Here is a 15,226-nt window from a genome sequence, read left to right on the forward strand (position 1 = left end):
TTTGTTCCAGATCATGCTAGGTTCACAAGTTTGAATTTTTTTCACCTCTTTACCCCTTGCCCCAATTATAACTCCTGGCACATAGTACATGATTTATAAATGTTGACTGACGAATGAATGAATGAATGAAAAAGCAGCCCCCATTGTTCCTAATGCCCAGAAACTGTGAGAACAAGGCTATGTACTAGGGTAAATTTTATTTGCATGTTGCCTGAGAGTTGCAGAAACTACCTTATTTCAACTTTTGTTTCTGAAAATCATTTCAAGAGGCTTGGGTCCAACTTTGCTTCTTAGTAACTGGAATCCAGTGACTGTGGTCTAATCTTTCTTTGGTTTCTGTTGTGAGAATGTCTCAGAATCTGAAGATAATGTTGTTCACGGATGAGGACTGTGGATGCAAAGTACAGAAAGCAATAGCGATTGGGCCGAATTCTCATGGGCCCCAAGGCACAGCCTGAGTCTTTGTGTGCAGTTAAGGATGTTTACATTCTGATTATTGAGGTTTTTTGTTTTTGTTTTTTTTTGAGACGGAGTCCCACTCTGTCACCCAGGCTGGAGTGCAGTGGCGTGATCTCGGCTCACTGCAACCTCTGCCTTCCAGGCTCTAGTGATTCTCCTGCCTTAGCCTCCTGAGCAGCTGGGAACCACAGATGTGTGCCACCACACCCGGCTAATTTTTGTATTTTTAGTAGAGATGGGGTTTTGCCATGTTGGCCAGGCTGGTCTCGAATTCCTGATTTCAGGTGTTCTGCCCTCCTTGGCCTCCCAAAGTGCTGGGATTACAGGCATGAGCCAGCATACCCGGCCATGATTACTGCGGTTTTATTACAAAGCTGTATTGTACTTTAATAGCCATTCTGCCAAACATTTTGAAGCTTGAAAGCTTCAAATATTAAATTACTTTTAAATTTCATTTTTTAAAGGTGATCTAGGCCTGGTTCCTTGCCCCTGAAAACCTCCTCTATTCACCTCTGGAGCCAGTAATTTCCACCTTTAGCTCCCCACCTCCCCGGCCCCACCCCTGCTACTGGTCTTCATTATCAATCATGACTAGAAGTAACAAGGAATTTTTTGGAATTTCAGCTCTATTCACTACTGGCATTTTAATCTTGTGTTACTTCTTGTTCTGCTACTGGGTCTCATTCTCCTCCTTGCAGCCAGCTGACCCTTGACCATAACCTGTTTGGCAGCTCAGTCCTTCCTAGATGAAGAGCCCACCTTATTTCTATCTACATCTTGCTCAGGTCAGATGCTCCAAAACCTCTGTCCACTATGCTTTGTCTCTTGGACCAAACTTCTTCCACAGTTTGTCTCACATTGTTCAATAATTCATTCAACAGACATTCAAGGGCACAATATTGCCAGGCACTATGCCAAGAAGGACACAAATATGACTTTATCATGCCTAGCTTGCAGGTAAAGAAACAGGTATAGAAGGAATGCAAACAGCTCACTGTCATAAAGCACAAACAAAAATTGCTGGCAAGAGAAGTCAGGTCTGGGAAATGTCAGCTACTTGAAAGTAAGACTCGAGTTTGATTCATTTCTGTTTTTGGGATATAAGCTTTCAAAGAGGGGGACAAGGATACAACACATTAAAACTGTATTTCAGGCCAGGTGCAGTGGTTGAGAAGAACGTCCATAATCCCAGCACTATGGGAGGCCGAGGCGGGCAGATCACCTAAGGTCAGGAGTTCAAGACCAGCTTGGCCAACATGGTGAAACCCTGTCTCTACTAAAAAACAAAACAAAACAAACAAACAAAAAATCAAACAAACAAAAATTAGCCAGTCATGGTGGTGGGCACCTATAATCCCAGCTACTCAGGAGGCTGAGGCAGGAGAATCACTTGAACCCGGGAGGCAGAGGTTGCAGTGAGCCAAGATAGCGCCACTGCACTCCACCCTGGGTGACAAGAGCAAAACTCTGTCTCAAAAATAAATCATTAAAAATCAAACTGTATTTCATGTCTTGGTTGCTGTGAGTAATGTTGCAATGAACATGGGAGTGTAACTACCTCTTTAAGACCTTAATTTCAGTTCTCTTGGATATATACCCAGAAGTGGGATTGCTAGCTCACATTAGAGTTCTGTTTTTAATTTTTGGAGAAATCTCCATACTGTTTTCCAGAGTGGCTCCACCATTTTACATTCCTATCAACAGTATACAAGGATTTCCTTTTCTCCATTTTACATTCCTAACAACAGTGTACAAGGGTTCACATTTATCAAATGATAAACAACACTTGTTATCATTTGTCTTTTTGACAATAGTCGTCCTAACACACATCCTAACCACATCCTCACTGTGGTTTAGAATTGCATTTCTCAGATCATTAGTGACATTAAACACCTTTTCATATGCCTGTTGGATATCTGTATGTCTTCTTTGGAGAAATGTCTATTCAGGTCCTTTTTAAATCAGTTTTTTTTCTTTTTTTGCTATTGAAATGGAAATCTTTATACATTTTGGATATTAACCTTTAATTAGATATGAGGTCTCCCATTTCATAAGCTGCCTTTCCATTTTGTTGATTGTTTCCTTTGCTATGCAGAAGCTTTCTAGTTTGATGTAGTTCCATTTATTTTTGCTTTTGTTGCCTGTGCTATAGGTGTTATATACAATAAATAATTGCCAAGGCCAATGTCAAGAATATTTTTCCCTATGTTTTCTTCTGGAAGTTTTACAGTTTCAGATCTTACCTTTAAGTCTTTAATCCATGTTGAGTTTATTTTTGTGTATGGTGTAAAATATGGTTCATTGTTTTGCATATGAATATCCAGTTTTCCCAGCACCATTTATTGAAGAGAATATCCTTTCTCCATTGTGTATTCTTGGCACCCTTGTCAACAACCAGATGACCACAAATGGGTGAATTTATTTTTGGGCTCTCCAATCTGTTCTACTGGTCTATGTGTTTTTATGCCAGTATCATAAGGTTTTGATTATTATTGGTTTGTAATACATTTTGAAATCAGGAAGTGTGATGTCTCCAAATGTCCATCTATAGATGAATGGATAAAGGAAGTGTGGTATTTACATATAATCCCATATTATTCAGCCTTAAAAAAGAAAGAAATCCTCCCATATTTGACAACATGAATGAACCTGAAGAACATTATGCTAAGTGAAATATGCCAGACACGCAAGGACAAACACTACAGGATCCCATTTATATGAGGAATCTAAAATGACGAAGCTCTTAAAGCAGAGAGTAGAATGGGGAGAGGGAAATGGGGATGTGTTGGCCAAAGGGCACGAAATTTTTGTCCTGCAAGTTGAATAAGTTCTAGAGATCTACTGTACATCATAGCACCTATGGCTAACGACATGGTATTATATACCTAAAAGGTTGCTAAGGGGGTAGATCTTATGTTACATGTTGTTATCACAAAAAAAAAAAAAATATAGAGGGAAGGAGGAAATTTTTGGAGGTGATGGGTATGTTTATGGTATCGACTATGATGATGGTTTCATAGGTGTATATGTATCTCCAAATTTATTAAATTGTATACATTAAATATGTACACAACTTTGCATGTCAATACCCTGATGAAGTGCTTTTTAAAGACATATTTCACATGGATAATAAATGTGCATTGAAGGACCTGAAAAACAGAGCCTGGCAGCCACTCTTCCACAGGAAGCGTCATGGAACTGAGAAATAACTTGTTATGAGATTTCCTGCTGAACAAGCCTTAAAAAGCACAGTGGAGCATTCCCATATAACATTCTTTTGTGCCACCAAGTGAAGACCCTTGCTTGGTGATTCTACTTGGATTTCAAGACTACAAACATATATGTCTAGTTCATTTCAAAGGGAATGAGATGGAGACCCAGGAAGGTGGCTAGATGAGGACCATCTCACAGATGTCACTGTTTCTTGATGATGGATGAGTATTTTGTTCTTTGTCTCTGTGTTGTTGCTTCATGTTTGGCCATAAATGATCATTAATCTATGTGGCTAAAAATGTGTGGCTATATTCTTAAGGAGCTCTCAGCCCCTGCTGCAATAGTGAGCAGTAATATAACGTGTTGAGCTAATTGTAATTCATTAAAATAGAATCCACCTGCAAACACATCATACCAAACACAAGGCCATGGCTACCTGGTGGCAAGAAGAGGGTATGTGTGAACTGGGCTGAACCAGGCTTCCTTCCTCCGTGGCATGCTGTCATAGATTAAAAGGTCTTTCTCAGTCAGCACAACCAGGGCTGGTTTCCACTGTTTCTCGCTCTCCCCTGGCACCTGAAAAAGAAAGCAGAGAACTGTCAAACGACAGCCTGAGGAAAGGATGATTATGAGAAGTTGGCATCCCCCTAATCAGAGGACTCAGCAATACATTGAGTGTCTTTTGATTTGGTTGCAAAATCAAAATGGAAAGAACCTTGTCTTTATCCCATGCTTCCTGATCCTTGAAAATATCTGTTGTCTCAAGGGCCCTGAAATGTATAGTCAGGAAAGCCAAGAAGCAGCCCAGCTGCCACACATCTGTCACTGTTTCTCACCTGCCAGTCAGCACTGAATCTTTATTTCATAGTGGGAGGCAAATGCCTGGAGGAATAAGTACTTCCAGCTGATTCTCTGGTACTGTAGCATTTTTTTTTTATTATGAAATGGTAAGGTCTAAAAAGTTTTTGAATAAATATCTAAAGGCTCTGAAAAATTTACTATGGTGGCAAATGTCTACCCAGACAGAGTGAGACATCACAGCCTCTTTCCCTAGTCTTTTGCTCTTAGATTGGTTCTGTGATTCAGGCATCATCTTGAAACTTCTCTGGTTCTGTTGAATGTCCAGTTCCATTCACCACCCATAATTTATTAACTCAAGGGTCGAGATGACCTGACAGGAATGTGAAAGGATTGTGAAAGTCATCAGTAATGACTGGACCAGATGATCTTTGAAAACCCTTCTAATCTGGAGAATCTGTGTAGCTCAGCTCTTATCTCATGAGCCATCCCCTTGGCCCGGTGTTTGCCCTTCCCAAACTTCCTATATGTTCTTCTGTCTATAAAAATGCTCTCCTTCCCATTTGATGGGCCCTAGGATACATCTTTAAGCTCGGTTTAAAAACTCAGTGAATGCTCAATTCTTGCTACTCAAAATATGGACTGTGTTCCAGTAGCATCAGCATCATCTGGGAGCTTGCTAGAGTCTCAGGCCCATCCAGATCTGTTGAATCAGAATCTGCATTTTAACAAAATCTTCAGGTAATCCCTAGGCTCATTAAAGAAACACTGCTCCAGATGAGGTTAAGACTGCTTTTGACACTGACAACTAATCCAAGATTTAATGTTGTCATAATAAGTCACAACTCAAAAATCTATTCAGAATCAAAGTAAATTAGACAGTAAGCTAAATAAGTGATAAAGCTAATTTCTTCCCTTTCTAGTCTTATTATTACTTTATCTTAAGTGACACAGTGGAATCCGTATAGAGATAGAAGCATGTGTGTAGCTCTTGCTTTAGGCTAACACCCTAGTATGAGGAATGAGTGATCAAAGTAGAGAAGATTTACAAAATGATGTAAGACTTGAGTTCTGTAGGTCCTACGTGTAGGCTGCCTAAATCTGAGTCTGTTATTTATTGCCTGTGTGACTCTGGTCAAGATATTCTCTGTGCTTCTGTTTCCTTACTGATAAGGATAATATCATATACAACAGTGGTTTTGAGTGCTGACTCGGGAGCTAGCAGGCCTGAACACAAATTTGTGTTACCCAGTTTACTAGCTGTGGGGGTCTTGGGCAAGTCAACTAGTTTCTTTGTATCTCAGTTTCTGAATCTGTAAAATGAGAAATAATAGTACCTATAGCAGAGGGTGGTTGTGAAGATTAAATGAGCTAAAATTTGTAGAAATGCTTAATACAGTGCAGAATAAGCATCATGTAAGTACCTGTTAAGTAAAGTAACACTTACCTCATCATGCTATAGTGGGGATTGAGACAGTGTGTGTAATGTGCTTGGCATGGTAGCTGGCAGATGGTAACGCCCTCAGTAAAACACAGGATGGGGAAATTGTGTCAGACACCAATTTTTGAACATGTCAAAAATGGTGTCCTTTGGAAATGGCATCACTATGACAAGGCAATGACTTTCCTTGGGAAAAATGATAAGACAAGCCAAGAATAAGCTTGGTGCTAACAATTTCAATACCTTTTCTTCCCATCCTTTCCAAAGTTCTCCCAGGAAGAATTCATTGCTTGATGATCACCTTTATATTTTAATGCCTCCCTTCCAGCAATTCCAAACATAAACTGTGCTTCTGAAGAAGTGCCCTCCCCCACTCCGCTGCTGTAAAGCTATTTATACTAGAACATGAATGACTGTTGACATATTCCTCACTTTGTGTATTTTATGCATATTTTAAAAGCTAGCTTTAGCTTATTGCTCTTGTAAAATGACTTTTTCCAACAGAACAACAGCATCTTCAACAGATCAAAATGAATTGTTAGAAAAGGCAATGTACCAGACCCTGCAAGGTGAATAAAGTATGGTCTCAAGGCATAAAGTGTTTGGGGCGGGGGGAAGGGGTTTCAGAATAAATTTTTTCCAGCTTCTACATTAAATTTAGTAAATTACTTTTCCAGCTCATTAAATAGGACTGGAGAAGCTACAAATGATCCTCCCAAAGTGACTATCTTACTTACCTAGTCAGATGCAATCCATTAACTTTGACCAGAATCAGTCATTTAAATGTGAAAGCAACTAAGCATCATTCTTCAAAAACAATATTAAGTTCGCAAAATAAGACTCAACAGTAAATACCAACAGTATAATGCAGACTTCTCTACTGGTGGAATCACAAACTCACCCATGTGTCAAGTGGTATATGTAGGTTTAAATAATCCCAAAGCCCTAAAACATTTTGCAGTTTATTGAAGAGTGCTGTGTGGATATGGCAAACTCTGCTGTGAGAATACTTGGAGTGGGCACATTCCACTATTCCTGTATGCAGAGCTGTTATTTTAAAGCTAATGTACATGCTTAGAGGTAGAAGGCTGCCTATGAGGACAAACAACTTTCCAAAGGGGGAAAAAAATCATGTTGAAGAACAGGGATTTTTTTGTTTGTTTGTTTTGTTTTGAGACGGAGTCTTGCTCAGGCTGGAGTGCAGTGGCATGATCTCGGCTCACTGCAAGCTCCGCCTCCTGGGGTTCACGCCATTCTCCTGCCTCAGCCTCCCGAGTAGCTGGGACTACAGGCGCCCGCCACCACACCGGGCTAATTTTTTTTTTTTTTTTTTGTATTTTTAGGAGAGATGGGGTTTCACCGTGTTAGCCAGGATGGTCTCGATCTCCTGACCTCATGATCTGCCTGCCTCGGGAAGAACAGAGTTTTAAAAGCCATACCTTGTGCTACATACGCTTCATTATTTCAAGCCTTTGAAGACCAGTTTTTGTCAGGCTCAAATATTGGTGCTATTGTTCTAGTGACAACGTGTATTACAAATCCAGCTTTCCTGGCACCCAAAGGTATTCTGATATGAATACGACAGTTTTGGAGATGTGTCTGCATTTTGTTAACACATGACTCCTGAAACAGATGTGATTTCCATCTCTGCCTGGCTTCCTGCCTTGAGTGCTGCAGTCGTCAGTTTCTCAAGAGCTGATCAGATTTCTAATGAAGAAGGTGAAGAAAAGGCAACAGGGGAATAAAACATTCAATTCTGAAATTATTCTGAAGCACAACTTTGGTGAGCTGAGTCCTGTGCCTGTAATCACTTCCACAGAGCATGAGAGGAAAGGTTTACAAAATGGCAAGAATTTGAGAGCTGGTGGTAAGAAGTAATTGGTAACAATTATGGAAGTGTCCTTAATTTGAGACAGGTCTCCCAAATCATCTGGGTCAGTGGCTTCCTAACTCTTTAAATTCAATGATCTCTCAGATTAAGTCACAAGTCCTAGAACAATATGTAAAAGAATTGGACGGGCGAGGTAGCTCAGGTCTGTAATCCCAGCACTTTGGGAGGCTGAGGCGGACAGATTGCCTGAGGTTGGGAGTTCGAGACCAGGCTGGCCAGCATGGTGAAACCCCATCTCTACTAAAAATACAAAAATTAGCCAGGCGTGGTGGCGGGCGCCTGTAATCCTAGCTACTCAGGAAGCTGAGCCAGGAGAATCACTTGAACCCAGGAGGCAGAGGTTGCAGTGAGCCAAGATCGCACCATTGCACTCCAGCCTGGGCAACAGAGTGAGACTCTGTCTCAAAAAAAAAAAAAAAAAAAAAAAAAAAGAATTGAAAGAGACGTCCCAGTGGGGATCTTGGCCCCTCCGAGACTTTATGTCTTCATCCTAGCACCACCCATGCCTCTAAGTGGGGTTGCTACCAATCTTTGGAATATAGTTTGAAAACTGATCTTGTCTCTTCTAAAATATCTAGAATCTGGCAGGGCGCAGTGGCTCATGCTTATACTCCCAGTGCTTTGGGAGACCAAGGTGGGTGGATCACTTGAGGCCGGGAATTCAAGACCAGCCTGGCCAACATGATGGAAACCCTGTCCCTACTAAAAATACAAAAATTAGCCGGGCATGGTGGTGCATGCCCTGTAGTCCCAGCTACTCGGAAGGCTGAGGTACAACAATTGCTTGAGCCCAGGTGATGGAGTTGCAGTGAGCCAAGATTGTACCACTGCACTCCAGCCTGCGTGACAGAGCGAGACTCTGTGTCAAAAAAGAAAAGAAAAGAAACAAACAAAAAACCTAGAATCTTCACATTATTTCCAAAGAGACAGTTTTACCCGAACTTTCAGTGCCTTTTTTGTGGGTTCTTCCAAAGAAAAGAATGATACTGTTGTCACTTAGGCAGAATTGTAAGGATTAAATGAATTCATGCACATATAGGATTTACAAAGCTGTCTTACAGACAGTAAACAGGCAATCCTTAAAAATCATAGCTATTTTTTACTATTATATTAAGGTAAGGAGAGTGCACATCAGATTAAAGATCTGAGTGAGCTTGGGCAAGAATTACTTGCCTTTGCTGGGACAAAATTTCCTCCTCTGCCAAATGATGGGGTGGGACTAAATTATTGCTAGCACCTCCTCAGCTTCAAAATCCAATCATCTGTTTAAGTTCAAAGTTATCTGCTACTAGGCTAGAACTGCTTCAGCTACTGGGATTCTTGCTTTACAGCTCTTTGTTCAGTGCACTCTTTTCCTAAGGCAAAAAGCAATACGCGGGTCTCTTTTTCCCGCTTCATACCAACTCACTCTTCGTAACATATTTACTTTCCACCTTCTACTTGAGCACGCATGGCAGGAAGAGCTCACAGTCTTTAGAGCCGAACAGCGTGTCTTCAAAATCTGGCTTTGCCACTTCCCAGCTGAGGGACGTGAGCAGCTTACTTAAGTGCTCTAAGCACTTGTTCACTGATGTGTCGCATGCTGAGGATGGCCTCCCATGCACATGTCTTTGAGGATCAAATGAGACAATGTATATAGAACTTCCTACATGATGGGTACTCAAAATGGTAAACTGCCCCAGTTGCTCACCTCAAGACAGTTTCCCCCAGCTCCAATGAGCAGGAAGGAAGGTCTGGATGTAAGGGACAGAGAACACAAAGTGAAAACGTTCACGAAGGAAGAAGGGCCATCATGGCTTTTATATTGCAGATCGTGTTTATCTCGACAACTTTTTAATTGAAGTCTGTTTCGCCTCAGGTTGCTAGGTGTTTAGCACAAAGGACAAGCTATCGGTGTAATAATAATAATTAGCATTGATCAACTTCCAAATGCTTTACAAACATTAGATAATTAATCCCTGCACCAACTCTCAGGGAGGCTGATAAAGAAGAGAAACAGCATTTAAATGTGGCCACAGGCACATAGAGACAGGGCTAAGCAAGGCCACTCAAATCTCCAGCTCTCTTCTAGCTTGCCCTGAACAATCCCCAGGACCCAGGAATCAGGTGTCAGACAAGACATCTAGAGCTGGTTGGCATGCTGGCACACGCCTGTAACCACAGCTACTTGAGAGGCTGAGGCTCAAGACTCACTTTAATCCAGGAGGTGGAGGTCACAGTGAGCTGAGATTGCACCACAACACTACAGCCTGGGCAACAGAGTGAGACCCTGTCTCAAAAAAAAAAAAAAAAAAAAAAAAAAGACATCTAGAACATCTAGAGCTGAATGCAAAGGAGAATGAAAAGGAAGAGAAGGCAAAGGAGAATGAGAAAAAAGACTGGAAAAAGAAGAAAAGTGCTCTATGGGAGCCTCAGCTTTCTAGGACTAACTTCTCTCTTCTCACAAGCTGTCTGGTACCTGGATCACCTGCTGAATTCAAGATTGGTGTCAAGAGGGGAGCAGAGGCCAGGCATGGTGGCTCACACCTGTAATCCCAGTATTTTGGGAGGCTGAGGTGGGCGGATCACCTGTGGCCAGGAGTTTGAGATCAGCCTGGCCAACACGGTGAAAACCCATCTCTACTAAAAATACAAAAATTAGTGGGGCATGGTGGCGCACGCCTGTATTCCCAGCTACTCGGGAGACTGAGGCATGAGAATTGCTTGAACCTGGGAGGCAGAGGTTGCAGTGAGCCAAGATCGCACCATTGCACTCCAGCTCGGCAGTAGAGTGAGACTCTGTCTCAAAAAAAGGAGAGGAGCAGAATGAGTGATGTATCATGTGGATGGATGTTAAGATAATGATGAAAAATAAGGTGAAAAGGATGGCATGAAAAATATGGTCTGATCATGGGACACTAAAGAGGGTGTCATTTTTATTTTTATTTTATTTTTACTTGTTTATTGTTTTAGACGGTGTTTTGCTCTGTCTTCCAGGCTGGAGTGCAGTGGTGCCACCTTGGCTCACTGCAACCTTTGCCAGCCTGGCCAACAAGGTGAAATCTCTAGTAAAAATATAAAATTAGCCAGGCATGGTGGCACATGCCTGTAATCCCAGCTACTTGGGAGGTTGAGGCAGGAGAATTGCTTGAACCCGGGAGGTGGAAGTTGCAGTGAGCCAAGACCATGCCATTGCACTCCAGCCTAGGCAACAAGAGTGAAACTCCATCTCAAAAAACAAAAATAAAAAACAAACAAAACAAAAAAACAATAGCAGAACACCCATCCATGTCAAGTACACATAGAATTAACAAGATAGACCATACTCTGGGCATTAAATCTAGTTTCGATAAGTTTAAATGTATTCAAGTTAAACAATGTATGTTCTTTGACCAAAATGGAATTAAATTAGAAATCAATAATGGAGACCTATGGAAAATAAAAACACAACATATCAAAATCCTCAAGATGTTGCTAAAGCAGGACTAAGAAGAAAGGGGCAATTAACGCCAATATTGGAAAAGAAGAAAGGATTCAAGTCAGTGGTCTCAGTTTTCACCTTAACAAACTGGAAATAGAAAAAAAATTTTAAACCAAAATAAGCAGAAAATAGGAAATAATAAAGACCAGTGCAGAAATCAATGAAAATGGAAACGAAAGCATCAGAAAGTTCAACAAAACCAAAATCTGGTTTTTTGAGATCAATGATCAATAAACTTCTAGCCAGCCAGACTGACCATGAAAATGAGAAAGAAGACACAAATTATGAATATCAGAAATGAAATGAGTTCATGTCCTTTGCAGGGACATGGATGAAGCTGGAAACCATCATTCTCAGCAAACTAACACAGGAACAGAAAACCAAACACCGCATGTTCTCACTCATAAGTGGGAGTTGAACAATGAGAACACATGGACACAGGGAGGGGAACATCACACACGGGGGCCTGTTGGGGGATGGGGGACAAGGACAGGGAGAGCATTAGGACAAATACCTAATGCATGCGGGGCTTAAAACCTAGATGACGGGTTGATAGGTGCAGCAAACCACCATGGCACATGTATACCTATGTAACAAACCTGCATGTTCTGCACATGTATCCCAGAATTTAAAGTAAAATTTAAAAAAATGAAACAGGGGACATCAGTACATAGTCTGCAGATATTAAATATAAGACTGGGTGTGGTTCTCTCATCTATAATCCCAGCGGTTTTGTAGGCTGAAGTGGGAGAATTGCTTGAGGCCAGGTGTTTCAGAACAGCCTGGGAAACATAGTGAGATCTTCTTTATAAATAATAATATTAATAAATATAGCATTAAATGTATGATAATGGAATGTATGAAGAATTGACAAATTCTTTGAAAGACAAACTACTAAAGCATATTCAAGAAGAAATACTGGAACAGCTGGGGATGGTGGCTCACGCCTGTAATCCTAGCACTTTGTGGGGAGGCCAAGGCAGGGGGGATCACCTGAGGTCAGGAGGTCAAGACCAGCCTGGCCAACATAGCGAAACCCCATCTTTAACTAAAAATACAAAAATTAGCCAGGCATGGTGGTGGGTTCCTATAATCGCAGCTACTCCTACTCAGGAGGGTGAAGCAGGAGAACTGCTTGAACCCAGGGGATGGAGGTTGCAGTGAGCCAAGATCGAGACACTTCACTCCAGCCTGGGTGAAAGAGGGAAACTGTCTCAAAAAAAACAAAAAAACAAAAAAACAAAACACACACACACACACAAAAAAAAAACTGGAACAGTACTATCTCTCTTAAAGAAATTGAATTGGTAGTTTGAAATGTTTCTCCCCAAAATACTCAAGGGCCAGATGACTTCACTGAGGAATTCTATCAAACAGTTAAGAAATAATACCAATTATATATAATTCTTTCAGAAAATGGAAGAGTAGGGATACTTCCAACCTGTTCTACAGACTAGACTTATGCTGATCCAAAATAAGACAAATATATTACAAAAATAGAAAACTATAAACCAGTACTCCTCACGGACATAGATCCAAACTTTCTAAACAAAATTTTAGCAAATTGAGTCTGAAATTATATTTAAATGGTAATACATCATGACTAAGCAGGGATTAATCCAAAAAAGCATTACTGTAGCTATCTAATAACAAATTAAAAATCAATCGATACTTAAAATACTTTAAAAAGTAAGGACAAAACCCAACATCTGTTTCTGATTTTAAAAACACTCAGCAGGCCTGGCGCGGTGGCTCACGCTTGTAATCTCAACACTTTGGGAGACCGAGGTAGGTGGATCACTTGAGGTCAAGACCAGCCTGGCCAACATGACAAAACGCTGTCTCTACTGAAAATACAAAAATTAGGCCACGCGCAGTGGCTCATGCCTGTAATCCCAGCACTTTGGGAGGCCGAGGCCAGTGGATCACTTGAGGTCAGGGTTCAAGACCAGCCTGGCCAACATGGTGAAACCCTGTCTCTACTAAAAATACAAAAATTAGCTGGGTGTGGTGTCTGGTGCCTGTAATTCCAGCTACATGGGAGGCTCAGGTAGAAGAACTGCTTGAACCCAGGAGGCAGAGGTTGCAGTGAGTCATGATCATACCACTGCCCCCTCCAGACTGGGTAACAGAGTGAGACTTCATTTAAACAAACAAACAAACAAAAACCACTCAGCAAACAAGAACAGAATGAAACTTCAACCTGATAAACAGCATCAATGAAAAACTCTACAGCTGATATCATACTAAGACTGAATGCTGGATGTCTGCTCTCCTCACTTCTAATCAACATTGCACTGGAAGTTCTAGCCAGTGCAATCACAAAAGAAAAAGAAATAAATGGCACCCAGATTGGAAAGGAAGAAGCAAAACTGTCTTTATTCACAGACAATAGGAACGTCTATGTAGAAAATCTGATAGAATTTAGCAAAAAGATACTAGAACTAATAACTGAGTTTAGCAAGTTTGTAGGACAAAAGGCCAATGTATAAAAAGCAATTATGGCTGGGCGCGGTGGCTCATGCCTGTAATCCCAGCACTTTGAGGGGCCAAGGCAGGTGGATCACCTGATGTCAGGAGTTGATGACCAGCCTGGACAACATGGTGAAATCCCACCTTTACTAAAAATACAAAAATTAGCCTCGCATGATGGCACGTGCCCATAATCCCAGCTACTTGGGAGGCTGAGGCAGGAGAATCACTTGAACCCGGGAGGCGGAGATTGCAGTAAGCTGAGATGGTGTCACTGCACTCCAGTCTGGGCGACAGAGGGAGACTCCATCTCAAAAAAAAAAAAAAAAAAAGAAAAAAGAAACAATTGTATACTAGCAATAAACAGAAATTGAAATAACAAATTATATCATTTACACCAGCATGAACGTATGGAATTCTTAGGGATAGGTATGCTGAATCATGTGCAAGACCTCCATACTGAAGACCATAAAACATTGCTGAGAGAAATTAAAGAAGACCTAAACAAATGGAAAGATACACTGCATTTATAGGTTGAAAGATCAATATGATTAAGATTTTAATTGTCTCTAAATGATATAAAGATTCAACTGAATTCCAGTAAAACTTCCAGCAGGCTTTTTAAAAACAATTTTTTTTTGGTAGAGATTGAAAAGCTGATTCTAAAATTTACATGGAAATACCAAGAACCTAGAACAGCTAAGACAACTTTGAAAAGGAAAAAGGAAATTGGAGGAATAACATCATCTGACCTGAAGTGTTATTAAATAGCTGCAGTAATCCAGAATGTGCTATTAGCACAAAGACAGGCAAAAAGATCAACTGAACAGAGTAGAGAAAGCAGAACAGAATAGATTCACATATAACGGGGAACAAAATTTGAACAACGGGGTAAAAAAATTCAGTGGAGAAACGGCAGTTTTTAAACAAATCATGCTGGAAATATTGAATATCCATATGCAAAATAATTTAACTTCAGTTTGCATCTTGCACCATATACAAAGATTAACTCAAGATGAATCTATACTAAACTGTAGAACATAAAACGTTAAGATATCTTGAAGAAAACAAGAAAAAACTTTGTGAACTTGGGTTGGGCAAAGGTTTCTGACATCAATGATAAAAATCAAAAACATAATCCATAAGTGAAAAAATTGATAAGTTGAATGTCAATAAAATTACAAACTTCTGCCCTTTTAAACCTATTAAGAGAATAAAGAGACAAACCACAGACTGGGAGAAAAGCATATATCTGATAAAGGATGTGTGAGACTAGCCTTAGGCTGTAGCAAATCTAGTGTACTTTGTGCTAATAATTTGTCTTTCTGTGTGCTGTAATGGAGAGAGGGGTATCACAGGATAGAACGTGGGTTTAGGACCTCTATAAGCCTGCTTTTCAAGCCAGCTTGGCAGGCTGGTCAGTTACAAACTTTGCTACGGGTCCCTGAAACCAATACAGTTTGAAATTTCTCTGTCTTGTTTTGTGTCCTTA

The 15,226-nt window shown here is 40.6% G+C and overlaps 1 protein-coding gene across 1 annotated transcript in view; it reads right to left on the reverse strand.

Annotated features, from left to right (window-relative positions):
- SNTB1 (syntrophin beta 1) overlaps positions 1 to 15,226 on the reverse strand; it is a 289,632-nt gene that overhangs the window by 38,083 nt on the left and 236,323 nt on the right. The window contains exon 5 of the mRNA XM_054497824.2: positions 4,109 to 4,248. Coding sequence (XP_054353799.1) covers positions 4,109 to 4,248 — 140 coding nt within the window. The remainder of the gene's footprint in view (positions 1 to 4,108; positions 4,249 to 15,226) is intronic.

This window comes from Pongo pygmaeus, chromosome 7 (genome assembly GCF_028885625.2).
Source record: "Pongo pygmaeus isolate AG05252 chromosome 7, NHGRI_mPonPyg2-v2.0_pri, whole genome shotgun sequence".
In the NCBI taxonomy this organism is placed as follows: Eukaryota; Metazoa; Chordata; class Mammalia; order Primates; family Hominidae; genus Pongo; species Pongo pygmaeus.